This window comes from Hydractinia symbiolongicarpus, chromosome 3 (assembly GCF_029227915.1).
Source record: "Hydractinia symbiolongicarpus strain clone_291-10 chromosome 3, HSymV2.1, whole genome shotgun sequence".
Lineage (NCBI taxonomy): Eukaryota > Metazoa > Cnidaria > Hydrozoa > Anthoathecata > Hydractiniidae > Hydractinia > Hydractinia symbiolongicarpus.
This window is the reverse complement of record NC_079877.1, coordinates 17,006,194-17,032,995: the sequence shown is the minus strand read 5'-3', so window position 1 is coordinate 17,032,995 and position 26,802 is coordinate 17,006,194. Positions and strand designations below refer to the sequence as shown.

Genomic DNA, 26,802 nt, shown 5'->3' with positions numbered 1-26,802 from the left:
ATATTTAATGCCGAAGTATTTTAAATAAGAGTTAATTTTAAACCACGGAATGGCATTTTGGATAAAGCATCTTCCGTTGTTCAGTCAAAATGTTATGGTCACTTTCCGCGCGTCTCATGATGATGATACTACAGCGACTTCTGTTTTCCCGGGTTTTTGTTTTCGTAGCGAGTTTTGACTTCACATTATTTGGGTTATATACGCTTTTATTTGACAAATTCAAAATAGTCCAAAAATGTAAAACACTATATTTTCCCACCAAAAATATACATGGTGAACAAAAGATGCACATCGGTCTTGAAAGTGAAAACAAATCCCTTGTTCAAATTTGGTTCCATTCCGCGCATCGAATCATACAGCTGTATTTCTAGAGATTCTATTCTTTGCCGAGAAAAGCCAAAACTACTTGCCAATGGCAAATTTCTAGTAATGAAAACATTAGCCGTACATCATCTTAGACACGAGTATCCCGATCCCGTACTTTGCAATGCCGTCATTGCAGAGTGGTTCGCCATAAAACCGATTTCAATGGGGAGAGTTCGACGCGTTCATGCGCACAAAACTGAATCATGGTTAAAACAGATACTGTGCCAGCAATTTAGGATACATACACAGGGCGAGTGAACATGCCTCGAAGTAGCGTAACTTCTCCATAATGGGTGGAATTGTTTTTGAATAATGTAAATTCTCAACAACGCGTTAAATTATTTTCAAATAACGTACAGAATGTAGTCCCTATACAATGCTGATAAAAATTCTTTTATAAATTATCGTTAAAATTCTGCTACAGCAAGAAAGGAAAAAAATCGATGTTTCTAAAAATGGCAAGACCAGGGATCGTACATTTTCCTAAGAATCAATTAAAAAGTCCCTATTACACAAGTTTTTTAAAATTTCTAAATCGTCCTGACTTTTCTCAATTTCCAAGTTTGTAGAGGTATATGGATAAAGTCATCGTATACGTTTAAATATATCATACAAGTAGAGTGTCGTCAACAATAAAAATCAATATCAATATACATATTACAAGTCATAAACAAAGATAAAAACAACAAAGAAACACTAAAACAATTTTTCATCAACTTCTCGAGTTGAAATCGTCCAAATCATCATCATTATCATCGTCTCGTAGTTCTATTTGGTATGGTAGGCCTGTACCGCCATATTTCCGTTTCTTCCACCACCATGCCGCAAATACAACCAAAATAAGTATAACAATCACGCATAATAGTGGAATCACTATTTTAACAGCGTTGCTTGCGTGACTTGAATGCGAAATACTTTTTCTTTTACCTAAGAAAATTCGCGAAAAATGAGAAGTACTAACGGGAAGCTTACTATGTTCCACACCCCTTTATATTTGGCAGCGCCTTTGTTACCCCTTAAAAATACGTGGCTGCTGACTAGTTCGCCATTTATACAAATGCATCCGCGTTAAGATCGCATTGCGCTGAAGTAAAAGTAAAACCACATACATAGTGCTTTTCTCTCCAAATAAAAATCTTGGTGCATCAACGGAAATGCATCATGGTATAGTGGATAATGACGTAATAGCTAAAGATAAAAAAAAGTTAACACTAGCAGGGTGGCCACAGATTTAAACTTCGCTATATTAGGAGATTTTAGTGGAATTTAGGTTTTTGGGTCAAATTTTAGAAAACACTGAAAAAACGTATAAAAACCATTCTGTATTTTCAGAAATTATGCTAAAATTTTACGAGGAAATACTCATAATTAAACCTTTCCTTATTTTAACGTCAAATAAACTGTTCATTTTGAACTTCAGTAATTATGTAAACTAAATTCATCAGTCTGTTGCTAGCTAAACATATATGCTTCATTTTTTGTCTCATAAAAACGTAATAACAAAAAGTTACTATTTAAAAAATATAATGAATGCCACCATAAACAGTTTTAGGAGATTTTCAAAGAATCGAAATTTTGAGTCCAAATTTTAGGTTGTTTAGATTGTACAAGTTGTGCACAATTTAAGATTGGCGTGGTGACGTACAACAAACAACACAAAACAAAACAACAGCACATGCTCCAATTCGAAGTAAATTTTTTAAATTTTCCTATCCAGCAAATAATTTATTTATTCTTTATTTTTATGCTCTGCGGTTCCCTCTAAATCGCCACTATTCAAAATTACGGAATAAGTTAACAAATAATCAATGTTTCTAGACAGAATTTTTTACACAACACATGATTTTTCGTCATTCGACATCAGCAACAAATAGTATAAATTACGAAATTTGGCATAACCAAGTAACCGTTGTCTCAATAATTCTGTCCACGATCCAATGACAAGTTCAAAATAAAAAGAAAGGCAATTGTTTATTTGTACTCTGGTCAACTATATTTTGTTTTATAGACGATTTCTATAATTGGAACATTTTGTGGAAATAAATTTTCGCGTTTTGGCGAAAGTAGAACGTTTTGCAAGAAAAAACTTTGCAGTTTACGATTGACTTTACTTTTTGCGGGGAATAAACTTTCGGCGAAATCCGCAAGCACCTTCTTCCTTTAAAGTACATAAGTACGAGTAGGGATAAACTTCGAAATTAGTTGTATTGACACAACTAGCCTTACTTGAAATGTACTCACCATGACATGAAACACGTTTTTTTTTTTATCTTCTTTTACAAACAAACTGATCTCTCCACCGTCGAGTGGTAAATAACCTTTGTTTGGGTCTACCTTTGGTCCTCCAAGCGTGAAGTTGTGACGAAAATCGTTATCGTGAATAGTAAAGTGATGTTCTCCAACAAGATGACCATTATAAACGTTCTTGAAGCCTTCTATTTGTACTGTTACGTCCGCGATTAAAGTAATCGATGTGCAGATGTTAAAGTTCAGCCTCACTTTCGCGTTTGCTTCACGACCCTCATTTGGTGATATGAGAGTTCGGTTGCACTCATACGAACTAGGCGTCAGTCGACTACAAGTGGCTGTAAAGAAGAAAGAATTATTACTATTTTTGGCAACATTTCCAGTTCCGTTTAATAAGGGTCTTGCCAATTGTTCTAGTGCATTTAAAGATAATTAACTCCTATATATACGAAGGTGTGGCACTCGAGGGCTAAAATATGCTGATATCAGCAGCAAAAATCTGAAAATCATAAGGCAGAACCACATTTTTTCAAAATTACCCAGGGTTCCTCGACGTTGTCCATCATATTGGCCAGCGCTGAAACTTATGAACGAGACGCGGTTGGAAGCTAAGGAAGTCTGAAGTAATTTTTTTTTCATTGGATTTACAAGAATTTGAGGTACCCCATAATGAGAAGTAAAGAACAGAAACGCCTTTCTGATGTCTGTTGATGAAAGATGGTCACATCTGGATAATATTTATTTTGTGATTTTAAGCTACCTACCAAGTACCATGTCAGCACTCCAAGGGCACATTTGTTTTTAAACAATGTAGTGATAAAGTACAAGAGCTAAATATATTATTTTATGTAGCTAGCTACACAAAAGATTTTTCTAGGCATTCTGTCATTTTAAATAAAGATAGCTAGCTAGCTATTTGGACCCCCCATAACAGTGAACAGTCAAGACTTGAGTATATAGCTACTTAGGTATGTAATGCATTGCATGTTGGTTAAATATGTTGTCTCGACAAACAGAAACCTGTATTTCATAAATAAATTTCTGCAAATGTGCAGGTTTCTTTTATCGAACGGGAACCTATTTTTCATAATTAAATTTTTGTAGATTTTCAGATTTCTTTCATGAAATAACAAAATTTGGGAAAGAATAGCCAGAAGTAATGTTCGCTTGGAGCAGGAAGACCTAAAGTCTCTGTCCAGGCTAAGACTTAGTAAAGGGTAAACTGTGTCACACAGAGGACACTTAGTGTAATGTGTTACAAATCCATTGGAGCGCTTATTGCATTAAAGATACAGTATATTTTTCATAAACCAACATTCACAGGACTTATGATGAAGCCTATTGATACTTCTGCAAAGCAAATACAGTTGTTTAGCATTTTTCATTTTGCATAATAAGTTCCTGTGGATATTTAAAAATTAATTGTAAGTGGCACTAGGCTGAGTGATTAGTGCAAGTAAACATGTTGCAGATCCAGGTGGACAAAAAATAACTTTCTAACCACTTTGTATTTATACGGCATAAAATTTAGATTATGTATTTGGCACTGTGCTTTAGAAGCACATCCCCACTTTCCCTGAGCTGGATAAGGTATTTGGTCCTAAACCTGGGACACATTTTATGTTTGATTTATTTTTAATCCTGAGAATCACTTTGAATGTTTTCTGTACACATGGCTTGTCAAAATTAATATGCTGTCAAAAACAGTTTATCAGCGTCTCCAAAAATGGCTAAATTTAGGAACTCAGAAACTATGATAGTAGTAAGAAACTTTTTTGGGTTCATTTCATCAAACTGGTCTAAAAATATATAATACTAAGTTTCAAGTCATTATTTCAATTGTTACTGAAGTAATAGGACTTTTACTTAGTATAGTTTTAGCATAGTTTTTCATACCGCTGACACCAAAATGACTGCAGGGACTAATCGGTTTGAAATTAATTTACAATATTTTAATAACAACCTTTTTTCTGATGTGTTTTTATTTTCCTGCAAAAGTTGTTGCATAGCTTATGTATATGACATTATGATAACGGCGAAAAAGTTACTGTGGGACATGGGTTTTAAACCTTAAAAATTTCCAGCGAGAAATTTGAAAACTAATAAATGATAAAATCGCAAAAGTTTATCTTAAAAACTTTTAATTTTTGTTAATGTGAAAGTAATCCATTTAAAAAGGTTTCTGAGTTTTTTAATGAAGAAATCTTCCATATTACCCATATGGGGTAACTTGATGAATAATGAATTTTCCCGCAGGTGTTCTCAAATATGTGTAGTATAATTTTAAAAAATGTGATGTAATTTTCTCTTTAAGTTTGACTTTTAACCCAGCCGAAAAGCTCAGCATTGTCCTTTCATACTTAGTCTAGCTAGCTAGGGCCAAAAAGTTAAATATTCTAACTATTTTACTGAGTATTAAGTAATAAATGCTAGAATAATCCTAAATCAAGCTATAGGGTAGCTAAGCTACCTGTAAGAACAACATCAAACAACGTCGAGGCGGTTCTCTTTTGTAAACAAACCCAGTAGTATTTTGTAATAAGTACCAAATTTTATGTGTGCTTATGAGTGTAACCAAAGCGCCCTGTACGTAAATCCTAAAAATTTATTTCATTGGCTCACTCTTCACGAGTGACACCACGTAACAAAGAAACCGTACTTTGCTATTTTCCGTAACCTATACCGAGATTTGGTTGTGATATTTATCAGAATTAATTGTCTTTAAAGCAACCAGTAAGCATAACAAGCAGGATTTCTTCATCCGCACGCAATGCGATTTTGTTGCTAAAACAGACTGTTGTAGCACCGCGTATGCAGCAAAATGCATGCAACACAATATTCAAAACCTCTACCAAGAGGAGAAATATATGGCTATTTTGATATGTTTGTTAGAGCAGATGTCTAGATATATATTTGATAGAACATATAGTACATAATGCTATTTCCAATTTTGCTGGATAAAAAAAAGCTAAGAAAAGAGAGTTGACAATCGCTCATTAATATATTGACGAAAATGTGTGTATTTTTTTTTCACGACCTAGGGATTAGATTAAAAATACAAATATAGATTTTTGTTACAAAATATGATAGAAGAAATTTTATTTCGTGTTTGTCTCTACCTAACGCAGGTGTCTGATTTTTGTTTGTTTCTTTATATTCTGCATGAATATTGGTGCAGCAAGAAAAAATGCTGGAGCCTATGCGCCACGGTGAATTTTACAATTTTTGATGCATTTGATATGCCCGGCGCCATGGTGCAATTTTGCTCTTGCTTGCAATGCAACAAAATCGCATTGCATGCGCATGTAAAAATCGTACTGTGAGCCTAGTACCTGTGTTGCATCTGAAGATGATCACCATTCTACTAGTCGGGACAAAGTTGCGAGAATAGTTAAATTTATGGAATAGTCACTTCCTTTCTCACCAATACAATGGAACCCGATGCCGATTTTTATTTCACCCAAAAATCTTAAGGTTTTAACATTTCTTAAAGTTTAATTTAGGCGGATGACATCCCATTACCATATATGGTAAGATTTCCGAATGCTGAAAATATTGGAATGATGTACACACATTTAACTCCCATGATGGTATCTCTGCTTTTCTAGATATTTTATATTGTTAAGCTTGCAGTGTGTAAAAATTACGGTGGTTCACAAGTGTCACGGCAAAACAAGAAAGCTCACGTTAAAATAAAAAAGCTCACGGCAAAACAAGAAAGCTCACGGCAAAATAAAAAAGCTCACGGCAAAACAAGAGAGCTCGCGGCAAAAAAAGAAAGCTCTTATTGCAAAATAAAAAACCCCGCGGCGCAAACGAATAAAGTTTAGGCTCGAAAGCTCGGGGTCATGGCAAAATAATAATCGAGACAAACAAGGAACGCAAAAGAAAACAACTTCTTCAGGTCCAGCCAGGTGCCAGCAGACGACAAGCATGTTTTGCTGCAAATGTGGTATACTGGCAGCAGAAAATGCAAAGTTTTGCCATATTTGTGGATTAGGTTAGTATCAACAACCAGGAAATTTTAACATTTATAGCACTGGTAGCTTTTTTAACAGAAAAGCTTTTCATGTTTACATTTTAGACAGTCGAGAAACAGTGCAGGTGGGGACGAAGAAATGCATTGTTTTGTACAGCCTTCAGCAATTGGAGAAGTCGATAAAGGTTTTATACAACCTACAATGAAATCGTTCGAAAAATTTAGGCAAGCAAATGCCAATGGGCGGCAATGGAAGGACAGAGTAAAGGGGAAAAAAGAAAGGAAAAGCATGTAAAAGAAGAGGATGTTACTATTTGTATTGGCTTGATGAAATGGCGGGAAAGCGAGTGTAAACTTAAAATCAAACGTGGAAAGAGAATTTCGTGCAAAGTTTCAAACATGGATACGAGAATGGGTGTGTTGATAAAGGCGACAATATCAACCTGATTTTTACGACACAGAAGAGGAGTATTGTTTACTTTATGAGAGTGGGGAGAAAGTTACAACGATTCCTGGTTGTCAGGAGGATTTTATTTTACACAGATATCGAGAAGAAGTTGGAAAAGATTACAAAAGAATTGTTTTATACCTTTGCAAAGAAAATGACTTCATGATTACCAAGAAGTTGGACCAGTATGCAAGTAGTGATAGTGATGAGCCACCATGTAAATTAAGCCAGCATTATGACCCATTTATTGGAGGAGATCAAAGTGAAAGACAAGACAGAATATTCCCATATGTGTCAAATTTTCAAAGTTCATCTGTCATATCAGTATCAATAGCAAGTAATAGCGCACTACTCCCAGAAAATATGACATGCATTTCACCAGAATTTTTATCAGGTATACGATGTTAATTCTTTCCGTATTCCACGGCAACCATGTTTTTTAAGATTAAAAGCTTGAAGCTACATTGCAATGTCTATATATAATTTTTCTGCAGCCTGTTATTGCATTATAAAAACTAGGTTTAATATGCAGTACACTGCACTTTTCCTGTTATGTTCTATAATTGTGTTTTATCTTGACATAATTGATTTGTTTTTAGATAATGTTCCGTCCACAAGCAGAGACAATAATTCTTACAAGATTTTTTATATCCTTGTTTGATGATGAAGAAGAAGATGAATGTGAGAGTGGAGCGATGCACCAAGCAATCGTTAATAGTTTGACTGTTTACCAGAAAAAAAGTGCTTCAGTGATATTATCAAAATATATTTCAGATAATTTTAATAAAAAAATGAACATCCTGTAACTGACTGTAAATCGTCAATCTGTTTACAAGTCGACCCTGCGTGCTATACAACGGGATACTTTCTCCTTTGTTTAGCCTATGGACATACATTTTTCAGGAGAACTTGGAGTAGATGAGGGAGGACCTCGAAGGGAATTTTTACGTCTTCTGATGACCGAAATAGCTCAGAGTCAATTATTTATGAGATATTGGTTTGCACATGATATTACATGTCTTCAAAATAAGCGATATGAATTAGCTGGAAAACTGACTGCATGAAGTATTTTACAGGGCGGTTCTGGTCTAAATATATTATCTGTTGATTTATATTACCTAATGGCAGGACGTACATACGACAAGTACAATATCATACAACTCATTGAGCCAACCACACAGCACATACGTATAAGCTTATACACTTGCGACTCTGAGCAATAGTTTTGTAGTTTCAAAGAACAATGCAGTGATCGTATATGCAATCTTGGACGATTTACATGACTAAATTTAAAGATAAGGACTATATCCTTGAATGTTTGTTAAGACAGATGTTTATATATCATGTTCATGCAGAAATGGAACAATTTTTCTCTGGAATGAATTTTGTTGGTGGTCTTGGAGATTTAACAAAAGGTAATTCTAATGTTTTTAAGGATGTACTTGGTATCAAAGGGTTTCCTCTAACTTTAACAAAGTTTACACCTTTGTACAAAATTAAATTTTCAGAGGAAGGATCTAATAAAAGAATGCAAGAAAACAACACAATTTATTATTTTGAAATATATTTACAGGACTTGTTCGAAGGTAAAATAAATGATTTGATATTGGAGAACCTCCTAGCATTTATTACAGGAGCTGACAAAGTCCCACCTCTTGGATTCCCAAAACCAATCACATTAAATTTTTATGATTTTACAGATAATGTAAAACGATCACCATTTTCCTCTACATGTTCATTAACAATGAGTTTGCCCAGAGCTTGTAAAGATGACTCAGAGTTTGCAGAACTGCTTTCAAGATCAATGTTAGATAGCGTTGGTTTTGGAAAGTGTTAAGACTATATATTGCGTATCTTCATCTATTGTTATTGTTGGTAATTTTTGTTTTATACCAAGTTTCATAGAATCAACAGAGCAGAAAAAAGGGTTTTATTGTAATTTACCTGCTACATATTAAGGTTTTGTTTGGAAAAAACTGAGATTTGTTATTACTTGCAGAGTTACGTTTTTTACACGTATACGTTTTTACATTTACATTGTTTTTTCTGTATAATATTTTTGTTGTATATAAACTTTGAACATCTTACGAGTTCTCTTTATTAGGAACCATGCACTGCAACAACTATTAATCGGTTATATAAAACTAGTGCTTCATGATAATTTTCAGGGTCTGATATCTGTAGTATTCTTTGAGCGTATTTAAAGTATACTTGATAATCTGTTTCTTTCTTGATTATTGAAATGTATTGTGTCATCCTGTGTAACTCTTGGCGTGGTGCTAACAATTTTAGATTTTCTTCTCCTTCGGTACGAGATGGCAAAAAGTACAAAATATTTGGACAGCCTGAAACAGTATCAAAGCAAGATTTGATACTGTTTCAAGCGTTTCACATTCTGTGAGTGTTCCATTGTTTTTTAACAACATCCAAATCCTTTTGAATTCCCCCTGAAAAACAATACCACAAACATCCCATATTAAGATCACTTGTCATGTCAATTGTTCCGTCTGTTTCAAGTTGGCGAAAAAAATTTCGCCACCAAGCACCACTTGTTTTTACGTAAAATGACCACCAGCTCTTGAATCTTTGATTTCGTGGTGAAGGCACGTAGCTATGTGCATCTACGTCTTCCCAAAAATAAGCGTGTAAAGCAGCAGCTTGTTTTGCCGTGAGCTTTCTTGTTTTGCCGTGACACTTGTGGGCCACCGTAAAAAATAACAAACAACACACATTGACAGGAGACATACGCATAAACTTCCTATAAAATCTCTGGTTTCTGACTAGATTAAATTTTCTTATTTTTCTATTGCTTTAAATTTGTGTTAAAATTCAAAGAATGTCAGGATTTTCTAAGACAAATATCTTTTTCCAGTATTTTCCCGGACAAAAATAGATTTAGCACAAATTTGTTTCGTGAAATGAAGAACTCTACTTTATACAATTTCTATTTAAAATTCTAACATGTATGCATTCGAAGTTGTTGTAACATACTCACACAACTAATGGCGAGGGAATATTTGAGAATATGGTACAAAGTTGATAGAAATACATAGCAATTGTGCATGCCCGAGAATTCAGGGGTGCTACTTTTTTTTAGTCAAATTTAAGGAGATTTGATATAATTTTTTAAGCTTTTTTAAGAAGATGACGGTATTTTCATAGAAAGATATGAGTAGATTTGAGGACATTTCATATTTCTCTAAAGAAATCGAGAAAGCTTGATGAGATTTTATGTTAAAGGTACGAGTGATTTCTGTACCTAAGTAGCATTTTTATTTATTTTAAAATCAAAACATGTGACACACATGTGACCACATTAGGCTATAAAAGAAAATTGATTTGTGAAGAAAGTTGTCAAAAAATCTACTTTAGAGGAGTTTTAAAGGGACTTTTTAAAATTGAGGAGTTTTGAGCAGGAGTAGAAGAGGTAAATCACATTCGATTAGTCTACTTGTGTTACACCTACAATCAAATATTCACATTTATGCGTAGAAAAATATTCTCACCTGGTTGACAAATCATACCATACGTAGTGAAATAAGCATCATCGATTAAGCCATTATTAATACCAGGTAAATTTGTACACACGCGATTTAAGGTGATATGCTGTTTTTCCTGAGCTGAACCGTGACTATGCATTTCAAGTTGAACACCACATTCTCCACCAAGCGTTTTTGCAGCTAGTAGGAGTTATACATTTCGTATTAGATGAAAAATTTATTAAGAGAGGCGACTTGTTGAGTTTATAAAACAGAGCTTTTTACCAACAAGTCACAGAATCTAACGTCCTTCAAAATAACTCACAATTTTAATGGACAAATACAAAATACTGTGTTAAGCTCTCGTATGCGACATGTTCTTAGTCTATTTTTTAAACCACTTTCCTCAAACTCAAATATCAGTTCAGCACATTTCTGAACCTTGTGACTGTCATCTGAATAAGAAATATCTTCTGCTTGGGGAACAGTTTTGTCACAAACCCAACCAAGCAATATTAATTTTAAAAAAATGTTTGGGGGTGAGCATATCTGAAATTGAGGACACAGCAACTATTTTTTAACATTATCGCCTTCTGGACAAGTAAAAAATAAGCAAAAGAAGACTTGAATGAAAGATTCCCCCCTCTTTTTTATAGAGAAGTTTTTTTGATCTACAAATTTTACACAATCAAGGTTTAAAAAAGATCAAAATAAGGTGCCACAAAAATGTTTTTGATATGTTCATTATTTCAAATTTTTCAAGGTCTCTCTATAGGATATGATTGATAAGGTTTTCAAGGCCAGTCAGTCTGACTACAATGTTCTTAAGGTATAGAAGCCTGCTTTGTGGGCAGCAATAAAATATGATGACCAAACTTTTAAGCACACATGGCATTTTGTATGTGACTAAAAGAAACATCGGAAAATGGTGTGAGTGTGTAAAAATGGTGTGAGTGTAAGTATAACTAGGAATCTACATGCCTGGTGGTGGCAAAATGTTGTAACCAAGTTCAGTGTAAAGCTTTGTATTTTATTTAGCAGAATTTAAGTGTAAAAAGTGAATGCTGCAAACGCTTGACTTTGAAATACATAAAACTAGCTCACCTTTTACATGAATAGCTTCTTTCCTTGACGCAGTCAATTTTTCAACAATTTCTAAATCTCGATGTGGTTCGGACACAAGAACGACGGTTGTATATGGCGATGTACACACATCTAATGCTGTTACATAAATGACTTCATCTTTTTTATAGCACAAAGTTGAAAAATCACCAAGTCTTAGGGACTGATCACAATATGATTGACGTTTAAAATCAACAGATGGCGACCGCACTCCTAAAAGAAATATAGCCATTCCTCAAAAACTCTTGAACATGATTCTTCTTTAAACGAATTACTGTTATTTTGACGAAACTAAGTGTTGCTCCAGTTTGGCTTGTCTAAAAATATCTGTAACTTTTCAAGTCCTTAAAAATACAGTATACAAGGGATGACTCAAACCCCTGATAATGCAAAGTTCCAGTAGCTAGACCTCTTTTTAAATACCTGCTCAACCTTCAGCAATACTTTCTTTTTAAAACAAACCCCTGATAACTTGATGTTTCACTTGTCTGCTAGGTTAAAATAACACTAATAACACAAAATCGAGAAAACAAATATAGAGATTATATAATTGGGAAATCACTACTTTACCTACAAAATGTCCTTTACCTTGCCTTGCCAAAACATTACAATCATTTTTGAAAGAAGGTTTTTCTAATTTTTGAAAAAACTGGGTTATTAAATGTCTCTATAACATGAACATTATATAATTTTTAAATGATTTAAGTCCCATGGTTGTTCGTGTTATGAGGAGAATGTGCTGCATGTCCCCAGCTTTTCCTGGAAGCAGACAGCTACCATAAATAATGCTTTCTTATCTAACGCTTAGGATGTTGTGAGTTTTGAAATAATCTTTCACAAAGACATAAACAAATACAAAGCAAAACTTTTTACAGGTGATCACTTTTCAATTTTTATTACAAAACACAATGTATTGGAAACATGGCATAACTTTGGAGCTTCAATATTCTTAAAACAGCATGGCTACTGATTTTTAAAAAGTAAATTCACAAAATAAAAAACAAGGATTTTAACGAGAACTGGTCTTGTGTTTAAACTCCGGCCGAGTCATGCTGGAGACTAATAACTGTTAAACTACCCTTTCTTTTTAGCGTTCAGCCTGAGAAAAGAATTAATTGCTCTCGTGGCTTAAATGGGAGTTTTAATTGCACTAGGACCCCTTCGCAGGACCCTAGTTGATGGCAACACTAATAGGAAATGAAAGGCTATCCTGGGTAAATAATAATTTCAAAGAGATCCACACTGTGGATCACGAGGTTATTGAGATTACAGTCATATTTCAATGCGCTGAAATAAATTGTTGTTGTAAAAAAGAATAGAAAGATGGAGATGATTCTTTAAACTGATAACTTTTATAGTTTGGTTGTTAATATTTAATGTCTGGTAAGCAAATGACTGTTATGAATCCTCACAATTTAACTTTACACTTTGTAACTGCAACAAAATATAAAGCAGAAGTTAATATGTCATGCATGTTACTGATTTGGCTGCACTGCTTTTACACCTGTTGAAGCATATTTTGAAGCATATTCTTTTAATTTTTATAGGTTGAACTAAACTAACCCATGTGAGTTGACGTGTCATTATCACCATGTTTGTTAGCAGCACACGTCTGTGTTTCCATGGTGAAATAGACATCAGTGATGTTGTTTACCTTCTGATCAGCTCTTGTTCCATTTGGAAACAATTTAACCCAGTAAACCTACAATAACAAGATCAAAATTTAGTAAGTTTCTTTGTGTTTTTTTTTGGTTTTTGAAGTCTTTAAAGTATACTGTCATTATGCTCATTATATCTTTTAGATTTAAATTTATGGTTTTATGCCATAATTAAGAATAAAGATCTGTTCACATACACAACAGTGCTAAACCTTATGACCATCTTATGCAAAAATTAAAACTGCAGCTTATCATCATACCTATGTATAAAACATGATCTATTTGTTAGGTGAACTGCAGGAATTGCGTACTACCAAGTAGCACAATATTTAATGGAATTTTGAAGAACATCTTTTAAAGTTCCTTAAAATCATTTTTGTACATTTTTAAACTTTAAAATATTTATAGTCTTAATAGCCTTTCTTATTGTAGAAAAAGTTTTTAAAAAAAAAAAAAATATTCAGTCTTTTCTGATTTTTAGGTTTTTAATTTCAAGAGCAATCAGTTTTGAACTATTGTTCAATATTTTAAATTAATTTTAACATTTAACTTATAAGCACTGACCATAACATTGCAGGTTGTTTAGCTGGCCTTCATTTTGTCTCACAAACAATTCTAAATCGTAATCACTAGCTAATTTTTCCCAAAAAACTTTTCTCTAACGACTTACTTAATTTTTTCCTGTTATCTAGCTATGTTTGAGAGACCTACCTAAGACAGTGTCTGCTGATAACTCTCAATGAAATTGTAAATATCTAGCTAACACTCTGCATTGGTAGCAGGGAGTAAGCAAGTCACAACTGGCCAGTCAGAGTAAATATTCTTACAGCCCCAACGCAAGGAGTATAACACAGTCAACATGTCACTTTCATATAAATCACCACAAAACTCTTGCCCAACTGTTATAGTACTATGTTTCAGACTTGGTAAACAATAAGAGAACAATGTTGAATAAGAAGTATCTCACCAGAACGACATGTGTACAACTCAGACAATAGTGATATAGAGGAAGTTGTTGGAAGGCTCAGTCAGTTTTTACTTGATAACGAAAATCGAGAAATAACTAATCAAGTGTACCCAAAGTAAGTATTAGGATAAAGTTTTAGCTGAAAGAGGAAAATAGAGCTTGAGTTTTATCAAGACAGCCTTAGCAATCTGGCAAACATACAGACTAGGTGAATGTATTGAAAGAACAAGAATCAGTACAATGTAGTATTGATAGGTCATCAAAGGTGGAAGATTAGTCAAAAATTAAATCACCAGAGGAAGAGGTTTACTTATGTAGTAGAGATGAGGCTTAAGTCCAATGAAGTTTTTGAGTATCTTAGTTATATTGGGTAAGTCCGGTTATTACTGAAAAATATAAGAATGGAAAAAAATTACAAAGGTCATATTAGTTGGTAAAGGGCTTAAGAAGGAGTTCGCAAATATAGATTTGCCTGCATGTAATAAACAAAACTTTTGTTTGGTTCTTTTAGTTGCAGCAAGGAAAGGATGGACAATCAATTCTTTAGACATATCAGCACTTTTGAAAGGCGATGTAATGACACAAGATGTCTTTGTTAGACCTCCTGTTCATATTGTTTCTGGAAAAGTGGCATGAAAACTGATGTATTGCATGACATGAATGATGAGCTTGGTATACTAGAGAAAAAAAGCACTTTATTGAACTTGAATGCCAAAAAAGTGTTGATCCATCATTGTTAATGTGGTATGAACACACGTTATAGGATTATTAGTATGACATGTTGATGATTATACTTATTGTGGAACAAAACAGTTTCATGACCAAATAATCGAGAAGTTGAAGGAAAAAAAATTAAAATCAGTGCTGAAGCAAGTTCTTCGTTTAAATATTTTGGTCTGAACAAGAACAGAAATAGCATTACCATAAACAAAAAACAATATAATCAGAGTTTGGATACTATAACAGTTCACAGTGAAAAACAGTCTATTGAAAATATTACTGTTGTTTAAAAGCCAAATTTGAAGTCAATAACTGGTCAGCTGTCTTGGGTTAATGGTCACACACTTGAGACATGTACTGTGGCAATGCTGGTAAATATCTGGGCTAACAAAAAAAGCTGTTAAGAAGTTAAAAGAGATAACTAAACATTCCTGCTATTTCTGACATAGAAAATGCTAATATTTTTGAAAGTTTGAAATGTGGCTCCTCTCAGGGAACGTCCATCATCTTAATAAGTGATTGTAAGAAAGTTATTCTTATGCTGTGGCAATCTAAGAAACTATCCAGAGTGACTAGAAGTCAATTAGCTTCAGAAACAATAGTGTTAGAAAATGGAGTCGACTTGGCATATTTGTTGGTATTAACCATGCTGGAAATGTTCCTCCTTTCAGAAAGACCCTAAATAACCTGCTTTACTGATAAACAATCCACCAAAGATATCAGGCTGAGGGTAGATAAAGCTTGTTTCAAGATTTCAGTCAGATGGATAAATTGCTGATTGTATGACAAAACATCGAAAATCTTGGATTAAATTGTTTAATGTTCTGTAATTCTGACAACGTATATCCAATACAAATATGAATTGGATATACGTTGTATTATCAAATTCCACAAATTCCACATCCTACAAGATGACTTTGACAAATTTTGCATTGCTGTTATGAAGAATTTATTTCTTAATCATTTTGAACTTGTTAATTTCCGCCAGCAAAGACAGAATCTTTAACATCGCCTGAGGAGATAGATAGAGACAACGCAGCTAGGCTGGACGCCCCAAACTTATCCAGGCTAAAAAAACTTCAGAGAACGAGGCTAAAATGACTTTTAAGCCAATAAGAATCCTGAAATGGGAAACAAATTGTTTTATTATCCAATGAACAATACTTTATTTTAAAGTTTATATGCTATCAAAAGTTATTAAAGCTCATGCAGTGTAGCATAATGAAGATTGTCTTATAATGCGCCATCTTTGATGTTTTTAATGTTTCCCTTTAATAATTATGTCATTTCCTACTGTACAATTTTGCAAGCACTAAAGCTATATTCAGCAGAACTAATTAATTATTCATGAATTTTAATTTGAAGAGGAATTGTTAAGGCTGAATATTTTTGGTAAAAGATAATGTATTTTAGCTATAAAATCGTGACAAGTGTGTTATAAATAAAAAAATAAGAATATGTAGTCTGGAAATAACCTTTTGTAACCGATTATGTAAAAGAAAATTTGCTGCCATCTTTGCTTCCAAGTTGTTTTTCAGAGAAAAAGAGAAAATAGATAAATTTTCAGCCTTGCCATTGTTCTTATTTTGTTTTTATTGTTCATCAATTTTCAGGTTTATTATTTTTCTCTTAAAGTTGTTCTTATAGAGAAGTTTATGTAAGTTAAGTTAGCTATGATTTACAGTTACAATAATAATCAAAAATTGAATTTTAAAATTTTAGAATATTCAATGATTTTATTCCCCCATATTACTCAGTCCTCTCCAAAGCTCAGTACTTTTTCAGATTATTGCTAATGGCGGAAATCTTTAAGCCGCAGGGCTTCTTGTTGGGTCTACGTTAAGCTATTGTTTTTATAGTCACTACGTAAATCAAGAGAGATAGATAGATAAGATAGATAATTTATTTTTCATACAATGATATAATTCAGTATATATAATTTTTAATTACTCTTGAGGGAAGACTGCAGAGATAGCAACAGCTAGAAAAAGCTAATCACTTGATTGATGGGGGTTGACAGGGGAAAATTAAAAAAAAGAAAAAATGAAGAAAAAAAGTTTGTCTGCTTCGCAGAGCTGAGACTAGCCTGGGAGATAGGATTGAAAATAATACAGACTACAAATATGTACACACAGGTAACAGCTTGCCTGTACACACTGACATCAAAAAGGACAAGACTGGAACAACACATTTACGCACAAATACAAACCTAAGCAGGATTGTTTGACGTGATAGTTTGTGGTATCTATGGAAAATTAATATAAGTGTTAGTGTAATCTATTTAAGGCAGAGAAATTCTTGCATCAATTTCTTTAGTGTTCTTTTAGAACAGTTGTCCAAGCAGATGTTGATTTTGGAAATTAGGCATTTTGCATTTTTTGTACTATACTGATAAGTACTATTTACAGCTATACAAAAATCTTTAAATATTATAGGCAACTTATTTCCTAATGGTCAAAAACAAAAAAGCAGTTGTGGAGCTTGACTTGATGATTAAATTGTAGGATTTTAGATTGAGCATAGGGAGGACCTGAACTTTTGAAATGGAAAATACGGAGAGCTTTGTTTTGTAGAGTATGGAAAAAGTTGAAAAAGTTAGGCTCAGGAAAACAAGAAATATCAATATTCTTACCTTGCCTTGTTAGATTAGTTACTTCATCATAAACATCTGAAAATGGTAGAGCCTTCTTAAAGCACTGTATACAACTCAAACTTTTTTGTCATCTTCCAGTTCTACATATCGTTTATTACTGACAAAATTCACATTTCACATTTAATAGTATAATGAGTAGTCGCAACAGGTCTTTTACATATACCACATGGGAACCAGATAGGCATTTAAGTTAAAACAAGAAACAAAAAATACAAAAATAATAACAAAAAGAAAACAAAAAGAAGGGAGGCTAATATCAGACTATGCAAAAACAGGCCATTTCTTGAATAAAACTATGCTGGAGCTACAAAAAGCACCCGCTAAAAAAATTATGAGTGCTATGGTGTGCGAAAAATCGCACTCGTAAGCAAAATTTACAAGTGTGATGTGAATATTTGCAAGTGTGATTCACACTTAACTATTTTTTGTTTACCGCAACGTTATGTTATTTAAGCTATATAGATAAGAAATTTGTAAAACGTATTAACCACAACAGCGATGATGTGTTGGCAGAATTGCTAATGTTTTTGGCATTAGATATATTTCTAAACATTTTTGATTTCTCCTTCCCCTTTTAAAAAGATTTTTTAAACTTTATTCAACATGTTTTTTCTTTGGTATTACATCACGAAAACATTCATCTGAAAGCTATATTAAGGTACACGACACCTAACCTCTCCCATGTTCTGGTTATATTTAACTTGCATGGGTGCGCACTCTTCTCGCAGTATTCTCTGTGACGATGAAGGTCAGACTGAGTTGTGGAATAGTTCCAAATGGTCTTCCGTCTTCCGTTCGAGTCTCAGTGTAATGCACAAGCCGAGCATAAGAGTGTCAGCATGAAGGAAAGGGGCCGAATTTAATGTTCTCTATACTTTTTAAACAAATCAATCACGAAGAAATGAATGTTATGTAATCAGCGTAATAGCTTTTTTCATCACTCTATAATATTTTAGAAAAAGAAAAAATTCACAAGTGCGAAAAAAGCACTCATAAATCTTTTTACAAGTTTGCGGGCAAGTGCGCATGCGATCGCACTCGTCTAAAGGAATGGCCTGCAAAAACAGCGCAAGAAATTCCTGATCATAAAAAAATAACATAAAACGGATGGCAAAAGGAAATTATACAAGAAAATAAAAAGTAAAAATGTTAAAAATGCTGATAAACGACATATTGTAGCTTTATCTAGCACGCTGCTGAAATAAGAACAAACGGTTACCATTTTTAATGAGGAGGGGTCAACCATACCGAAAAAAAATCTTGTTGGAAAAAGAAGAAAGAAGAGCGCAAAAAATAAAAATAGGCAGGGCCCACGAAACAACAATCATACCACCAAATTACAAGATTGTCTATGTCAACATCGTCAAAAAGTTCACTTAGGATTTCCACATGCAAGGTTTTCTCGGCATCGTCATCTTCCTTGATGCGTATTAAAACTTTGCTGTTATAAGTCCAAAATGACACTAGTTTTTTTCTGTTAAAAAGTTTTCTGCATTTGTGATAAATGTTCTTATAATCAGTACAGAGGTTGTCATTAAAGTAAATTCTATTGGGAAAGTCCTTTAACGTCTTCAATTTTAATTTCCTTGCCTTCACTGACTCGCAAATCTTTCTGTTCACAAAGCGAACAATGACTTTTTTGGGGTGGTTATTGTTACTGGGGAGCCTGTGACATATCGATACAGCAAACCTTTACTCCAATAGCATCAAAAATCTTTAGGACTTTTTTTTCCAGGTGTTCATCATTTATTTCAATGCAATTTCCATTTTTTATTGTCTCCTATACTGATCCGAATGATTCAGTTTTCTTCAAGTTGTTTCATTATCAAACTTTGGGTATCGGATTTTTTGGACAGATAGTTTTTTTTGTTGGAAAAATACTATTTTCTCCTCGAGTTTAGCAACTTTGCCTTTTACCTCATTCACAATAGTGTCTTTAAATTGATCAATTTTGTTGTTAAGTTTCTTTAATTTGTTTAGTATATCCAACTCACTTGCTGAGCTTGATTCATCATTTTCTTTCATTGACCTTGTGAAAGGCATATTGTGGCGATGCAGGATGTAGGCCAGGTAACAGTGTTATGTTTATATTATACTTTCACTTTATTTACTACAGCAAATTTCACATTTGAGAGTATATTTTCAGCATTTATATGAATTTACTCCAATTTTAAGAGCACGTCTGCACTCTAGTCAAGAACGGAATGAAACTAATACTGGTGGAGCCTTTAACATACATGGTAAATGTGAGATATTAGTATGGGTATATCAACATAGAACATACAAAGACAGATACAGAGATATAGAGGGGAAAGAGGAAGCAGAAGAAAAGCTTAGTATTACAAGTCTTGGGAACAGTTGGAAAAAAACTAATTGGTACCACATGAAGGAATAAGTTAAGTACATATATATTTGAGCTCAAAATGAAGTTCATAAAATTCTTGGTTTGTTTTTAGTTTTGGAGATCAGTAAAAACAAAAAAAAATAACTGTAGCCAGGTCAGAAAAAATGGAATCCAATTACTTACTTGTTAGGTTGCTTCAAGTAAACAGTGAAATATTTAGCAGTATTAGTCAGTTATCAAAGATATACACTATTAAAGCTTGACAACCATTTTTTATGTATATATTAAAAAAAAAAAATGCATTGATAAGGTGTTCAATGAGGGGAAAACTTGCTAGAAATAAAAGGTCTGCTTAGAAGAATCCTCCCTGTCTGAGTATTCTTAGTCTGTACCAGAAGAACTTTTAAAGCTGCTAACACAGACTTTATTTTTTATCACAAAAAAAATTTAGCATGAAATTGATAAGAGTTGTATAATGACTTGTTTTTTATATTATAACCTACAAGTACTTTTTTATTACTTGGTTTTACTTACTGATACATGAAGACGACTTTGGTAATCTTTTTTATGTGGATGTCGGTGCAAATCAAGGATGATACCATAACGGTTAGTGCCTGAAAAATCATAAAAATAGCAACTAAAATAATAATAAATAACTATTAACAAACATATATAGATAACAAATTTAAAATCTAAGGCAATTACCAATTTGAATTTTTACATTATCAATATTATTTTCTGTTTTATTGTGATAAAAGAAAGATTGACTGCCAGTTCGAAGAATTGTAAATGAAACAGCATGATCAGAATAGCAAGGTCTTGCAGATAACAAAAATACTGTCTGGTTTAACTTTGTACACACAGCATCAAAGGATGAAAACAAACCACAATGATTTTTCTGCGAGAAAACGCTGACATCTAAAAACAATAGGATTTCCAATGCTGCAAAATAATATTTAATCTATATACTCTCACAATTGCAGCAGAAAGATGATTAATTAAGTAGGATTAGGATTCGCCATCTTGCACACCAATATGGCTTATATGGTGCAATTTCATTTTTTTAAGAGTTTGGATCAAATTGAGCAGTTATTAATAGCATCAGGCTTGTACAGCTAGAGCTCAGTGGTTAAAGATTAATTGTCAGTAAGAGTTTTTGGATTTTGAGAAGGTATGTATTGTGTGTGGTCATTCGTGTATAAACAATATAGATCCACACCAAAAAACATTAAGAGATATACCTAGTAGTGCAAACAGCACCAAAACCAACAGCACCAAAACTAACTTTAACATCTTAAAATTTTATTAGTCCTGCTCCCATAGAGATGCTGTGTACAATAACCTGAAAAATGATCAAGAATGCCATTAAGCACATCTCTTTTACCAAAATCCCATTTACAAGGAGCTTTCAAGCGGGTTCTAGCAAAAATTTTTACTATGTCAGAGCGTTAAATATAAAAACAAACAAACACAATACTGGGGTTTTGGCGTGTTCTACGCCATAGCTTCAGAAGCTTTTGTTACTAAAACAAGTTTCACGTACACTAATCCGTCAAGTTGTTTTCTTCAACAAGGTCGTGACACAAGGAAAATATCAAGACGTATCGAGGTTAATTTTTATTTAAGTCTTAGTAATACATCTTTCTCCTAAAAAATATTCTTGAACATTTTGATCGGCAGATTGAGTTTATTCAGAATCTTGCTTGTTGCTGTACCTAAAAAATATAAAACACATTTTTAAATGTCAGAGGTGTTTACTGCATTTTCTTTACAGAAATGCTAAATCAGAGATCGAAAACCAGGCACATTGTTTATTACATTAGTCATAGTTGATCCACTGTGACATTGCTTTTTAAACCAATCAGCTTAATTTCGCAAGAATTTAAACCAATGAGGATATTTTAAAATCATAACAAACTTTTTTAATCGACATGTGAGGTAAAGTAAACTTTTTTTGATAACTAAAGTCAATTTTATTTAATAAAAATAATCACTAAAAAGCTTATCACAAAAACAAATGATTTGCTTAACCCGTTTGGTATAAAAAACTCATCGAAAATTTTTAGTTTAATGCCTTCGTTCGAATTAGAAAAAGTCAAGTCGGTTTGCAAAAATTTTGGCACTCTGTAAGGAAACCACCATCTAGATGTGGTCTGGGAACACGGTAGATCAATTACCATTGGCTTCTTCATTAGTAGCTACTTGATTTTCGATGAGAATTTGTATTTTTTTGTGACCTGCGAGCTTTGCTTTTTCTTGCCCTATTATTTTTTATGTTTAAACTCGTGAACCCAAAACACGAGAATTGAGCGTCTGAGCTAGCAACTCTCTCAGTTTAAACTTTCTTGTCTCCGATAGCCGAAAAATGTTGCATAAAGTATACTGATTAAAGTTGTTTTTACAAAAAACACTTTTGAACTACTATTTTAATTTTAATTTTTTTTTGCACACGCAACTTTACTCATAAGAAATTAATAATATTAATTGAACTATTTGCTGATATTGAAACTGAAAACTTAAAAAAAAACATTTTGACTTTTTAATTTTGTCTAAACAACAGCCTTATGATAAATTAACATGTAAATATTTTATGCAATCATTTATAATGAGCTACGCTTAATAAATACGGTTTTAATAACAATTTCTTATACTAAAAATGGCTTTTCAAAAGCAAATGTTACGAAACTTGCTCACATATTTTCAGTCGAAACTTCATAAAATACTTTCTTATAATAAAAATGGCTTTTCAAAAGCAAACGTTACGAAACTTGCCCACATATTTTCAGTCGAAACTTCACAAAATATGTACAAGTGAAATACGCTAATGGAAAGGGTTATTATTTCTTCTCCCAGCATTAAATAATTAAGGTGATGGTATACTTTTTGAGCATGGTTTTTTAAATCTCGATTTTTTCAGCGATAGTTAATAAAAGTTTATTCATTTATACATCACCAAAAAGCATTTTTAACCACCTATCAAATGGTATAAAAATAATTTGAAAATTTTTAACTCGTGAAAAGTACAGAGACATTTTTGAAACACACTCTGCCTTCAAAAAAGTGACTTCATTTACAAAACTACTTCTTTTCCAAATCTCATTCGATGTTCTATAGAATCGTGATAGAAGTATGTAAAAACAATTTTTTAATTATTTTCCACAATTATTTATTTTACTTTTTCTAAAAAAGCCATTTTTTAACTTTAAACTTTTGTCTTTAAGATGTAATATCTAGAGAATTGTTGATTTTTTGAAATTTAAAAAAATCACTTTTAGATAAACATGTTGGCTACAGCACAGTAGCACTCTCCCTGTATCTTCTGTAGTTTTGTAAAAGAGATTTGAAATGTAATAGATGGTATACGAAAAAAAAAACACTACGAAAAAGTGTTTTAAAGACTTTTTTAAATATCACACCTTTTAAGCATACTCATAATGATGGTGATACGTTCACACTTCCGAGGCAATGAATATTCAGAAGGTTGTCCTTTTAAATTTTATTATTCGCAAAGACGTGACTGAGAATACCATAGAAATAGAACTTTTTAAGTCGTTTAACATTTTTCTGTGATTTGCAGAAACAGAACACGATGGCATACATTTTTAGAAATAACCCTAACGGTAAAGGAAAGGAAAGGAAATAATAAGTGAAATGATAAGTGTAAAACATTCACTCTTAACTCTTATTCAATTTAAGGTGTAAAAGACCCATCAGAAAAAAAAGTTAGTTATTTGGATAAAGTCAATATGCCCCTTCGAAAAATAAAAAAATAGTTTCACCATTGGGAAAATCGTCGTTTCATTCATATAAATGGCTAATTAAAAAAAAATTGATTTTTTGATACAATAAAGGTATTTCACTTTAAGCAAAACATGAGAATTAAATGGAAACACAACAAACAAAAAGAAGGAATGATTAATATATCGCAAAGAAAGACAACAAAGTGATCCAAAATTGTTCGATTTGCAATTTTATCATTCTCTTCACATAGTGATTCGCAAAAAGGCATTTTGATTCACAAATTGCGAATTGCGAACTGCTAATTCAAACCCTGCCGCTCTCATCAAAAATATCCTGGAAAAATAATTAGTTTACTTACTAGACTATAGTCATAAGATAAACGCTAGAAATTAGCTAAACAAAAAATGTAGCAACCCGAAACCATATATAGCCACATATTTACCACAAAATTGAATGAAAAATGCTCTTCTCCGTCCAATATTTTGCATTATAAACAGTTAAGATTATCAACAAAAAATTCTAGCCATAGTAACAAATAAGGAGAAACACATAGCTTAGCTATTATAAAAACAAAAAAGATTAACAAAAACAACTCACCTTAAAGCTATTGTGCAGCGATCCTCATTTGTTTTTACATAGGCAGGAAGATAGTACTTTGCGGTTAATTTCTTTGGATTAAACAAAAATCAAGTTGATTTTGTAGCACGTCAGGAAATAGTGACATAGAATTCAGTCTTTTTCAGGAATGTTGGAGTAGGTGTGCGATGATTCGCACATGTAAATCAAGTAACGCGTGTGATATAAAATGTATGTGCAAAGAATGTTACGCATACGGGCTCCGAGGTTATTTTTGTTGCGCATTCATTTTGCGGTAGAAAAGTGGGGGACGTTTTGAATCGTGAACCACAAATTCTATGATTGAGTGTCTACTGGTATAGCGACTCTCTCAATCTTAACTTCAATCTTAACTTATGACTATACTGTCATTTTTAATTTCTTATTTATTTTTCAGGCCATTGCAAGCAAATAGGCAAAAATATGCTTTGTTTTTAAATTAAAAAAATCTTTATCCACGTGGTTTAAATAAAACTTCAAAATTCATTCTAAACGGTCAGGATCTTCCTGCTTCACTGCCCATGTCTCACAACGCGTATTCAGCATAAAGAAAAAGTTCACACTTCCATCATCTTTCTGCATAATCAGTTCACACATTTTCATAACAGCTACGAAAATATTTAAAAACAAATATCTTGTTAGTAAATTTTCGCATACATGCTTTTACGTTTGTGGTCTCTTTTTCCGAAAGCTTCCTATTGACTCATTGAAATTTTCGGCAATGGAAAGCTGAATAAATTATGCACAAAAGGTTCCCGGTTTTTTTGTATAAATTACTGATTAGCGAATTATGACGACAGAAAGAAAAAAATATGCATTTTTCGAATGATTATATATAATTACAAATAATTTCATAACGACGTTATTAGAAAAAAAAAACGTGAACCTTTTTGAATTTAATTTATGCTGAATATAATGGTGCAAAAACGAGAAGTCTGCGACGACGCGTTCGGAAAAAGAAGCCATTTTAAAACGTACGGTGAAAAAAAAAATGGTGTGTGTTTAATTCATTATATTTTCTATTTGGAAAATTAACATCTCACGAAAATAACACCATCAAAAAAGTCTTTCATCAAGCATTCAGAAACAAAAAAAAATTAAAAAAATATAAAAGTATTGATAAATTATAAGGATTTTCTGAGACTACTCCTCAAGGGAGTTTTTTCCTTTACAGTAACCTCAAAGCTGGAAATACTTCATTCTCTATAATCTCACCTTTGCAACGCTTGCATACAAACTGAATGTCAGCTCTTAACTTTCCACCAATACTATAATACTGCAACTCGGCATATATTTTATGTATCTTATCAGGATTTTCTCATTCGAAAAACCAACTTCACACGCTCTCGCACGCTGTTGCAAGCCATGTTGAGTTGAGAACAGAAAGATCCTTCTGAACATGTGCAATTGATATTTATACCAAACACCTAGAATCCTTATCAATACCTAGAAACAACCTTGTCAGGGTTTGCATTCTATAAAGTCTAGTTTCAGGGTCAAAACTTTATGAAAGAACATACTGTAGTTATGTCTAGAAACAACCTTGACAGGGTTTGTGCGCTATAACGTCTAGCTCTATGGTCAAATCCTCACAGAAGAACATCTTATAGTAATACCTAGAAACAACCCTGATAGGGTTTGTGTGCTATAAATTATAGTCTTACGGTTAAACCCTTACAGAGAAACATTCCATGGTTATACCTAGAAACAACCTTGACAGGGTTCATGTGTTATGATGTATATGGTTACAGTCTGACAAAAAATAGGTTGAGCCAACATCCGTTGATTGAATTCGCGTTGTGAGGTATGTTATATAGTAGATAAGGCAAAGCAAACTAAGAAGTAGAACTTTATTCCCTGGATTCTGGGTATAGTGTAAGACAAACCTTATCTATACATAGTAGGTTGCAAGAATATGATTATGGAGGCTCTCTTTGAACAACTTGATGACAAATTGATTTAATACCAAATAGATTGGTGCATGGGAAGGTATTTTTAATAAGACCATTAGATTGTGCTCGTGTGGTGCGGGGGTGAGTGAAGTCAATAGCATATGTAGAGCAAACAGGTTCAGGAAGTGTCTTTTGATACAACTTGAGTAGAAGAACTAGAGAAACAAATGCTTAAAATTGACAAAACAAAAATTAAGAGAATGTAGTTAAAAAATAATTTCAGTGTCTTTCCCATCTTGTGTTGTCAGAACTATTAGTTCATTGTATAATAGTTATTATACTTTTAAGCTAGCTGCAGTTTTGTTTCCTTTACCTACAAGAGAATGTGCGCGCATTTACAAAAATCCGTAAACCTTAGTGAACTTTAGTCATCTAGCTAGCTATCTATTAGCTGAAGAAACAGATGTATAATAAAAGGTATTATACGTTGATTCCCCGATTACAAAGAGTTAGCCTGTTAATTTTCCCGTCCAGCTAATTAATTTAATGAGCTTTGGTAATAAAAAAAAAC

The 26,802-nt window shown here is 32.9% G+C and overlaps 1 protein-coding gene across 3 annotated transcripts; it reads right to left on the bottom strand.

Annotated features, from left to right (window-relative positions):
• Window positions 1–685: 685 nt before the first annotated feature.
• LOC130636016 (uncharacterized) lies at window positions 686–26,802 on the bottom strand. 3 transcript variants are annotated; one of them, XM_057445591.1, is made up of 10 exons: window positions 21,527–26,802; window positions 21,225–21,325; window positions 20,689–20,901; window positions 20,518–20,597; window positions 13,205–13,343; window positions 11,624–11,854; window positions 10,547–10,720; window positions 2,608–2,951; window positions 1,476–1,554; window positions 686–1,293 (listed from the first exon to the last, which is right to left on the bottom strand). In XM_057445591.1, exons 2-10 carry the CDS (start codon window positions 21,274–21,276, stop codon window positions 1,079–1,081), a joined length of 1,527 nt encoding a protein of 508 aa, XP_057301574.1. In that variant the 5' UTR covers window positions 21,277–21,325; window positions 21,527–26,802; the 3' UTR covers window positions 686–1,078. The 3 variants fall into 3 exon arrangements, with proteins under 3 accessions (XP_057301574.1, XP_057301573.1, XP_057301575.1); XM_057445590.1 differs by having other exon boundaries at window positions 21,225–21,698; window positions 24,322–26,802; XM_057445592.1 differs by lacking the exon at window positions 20,689–20,901 and having other exon boundaries at window positions 21,225–26,802.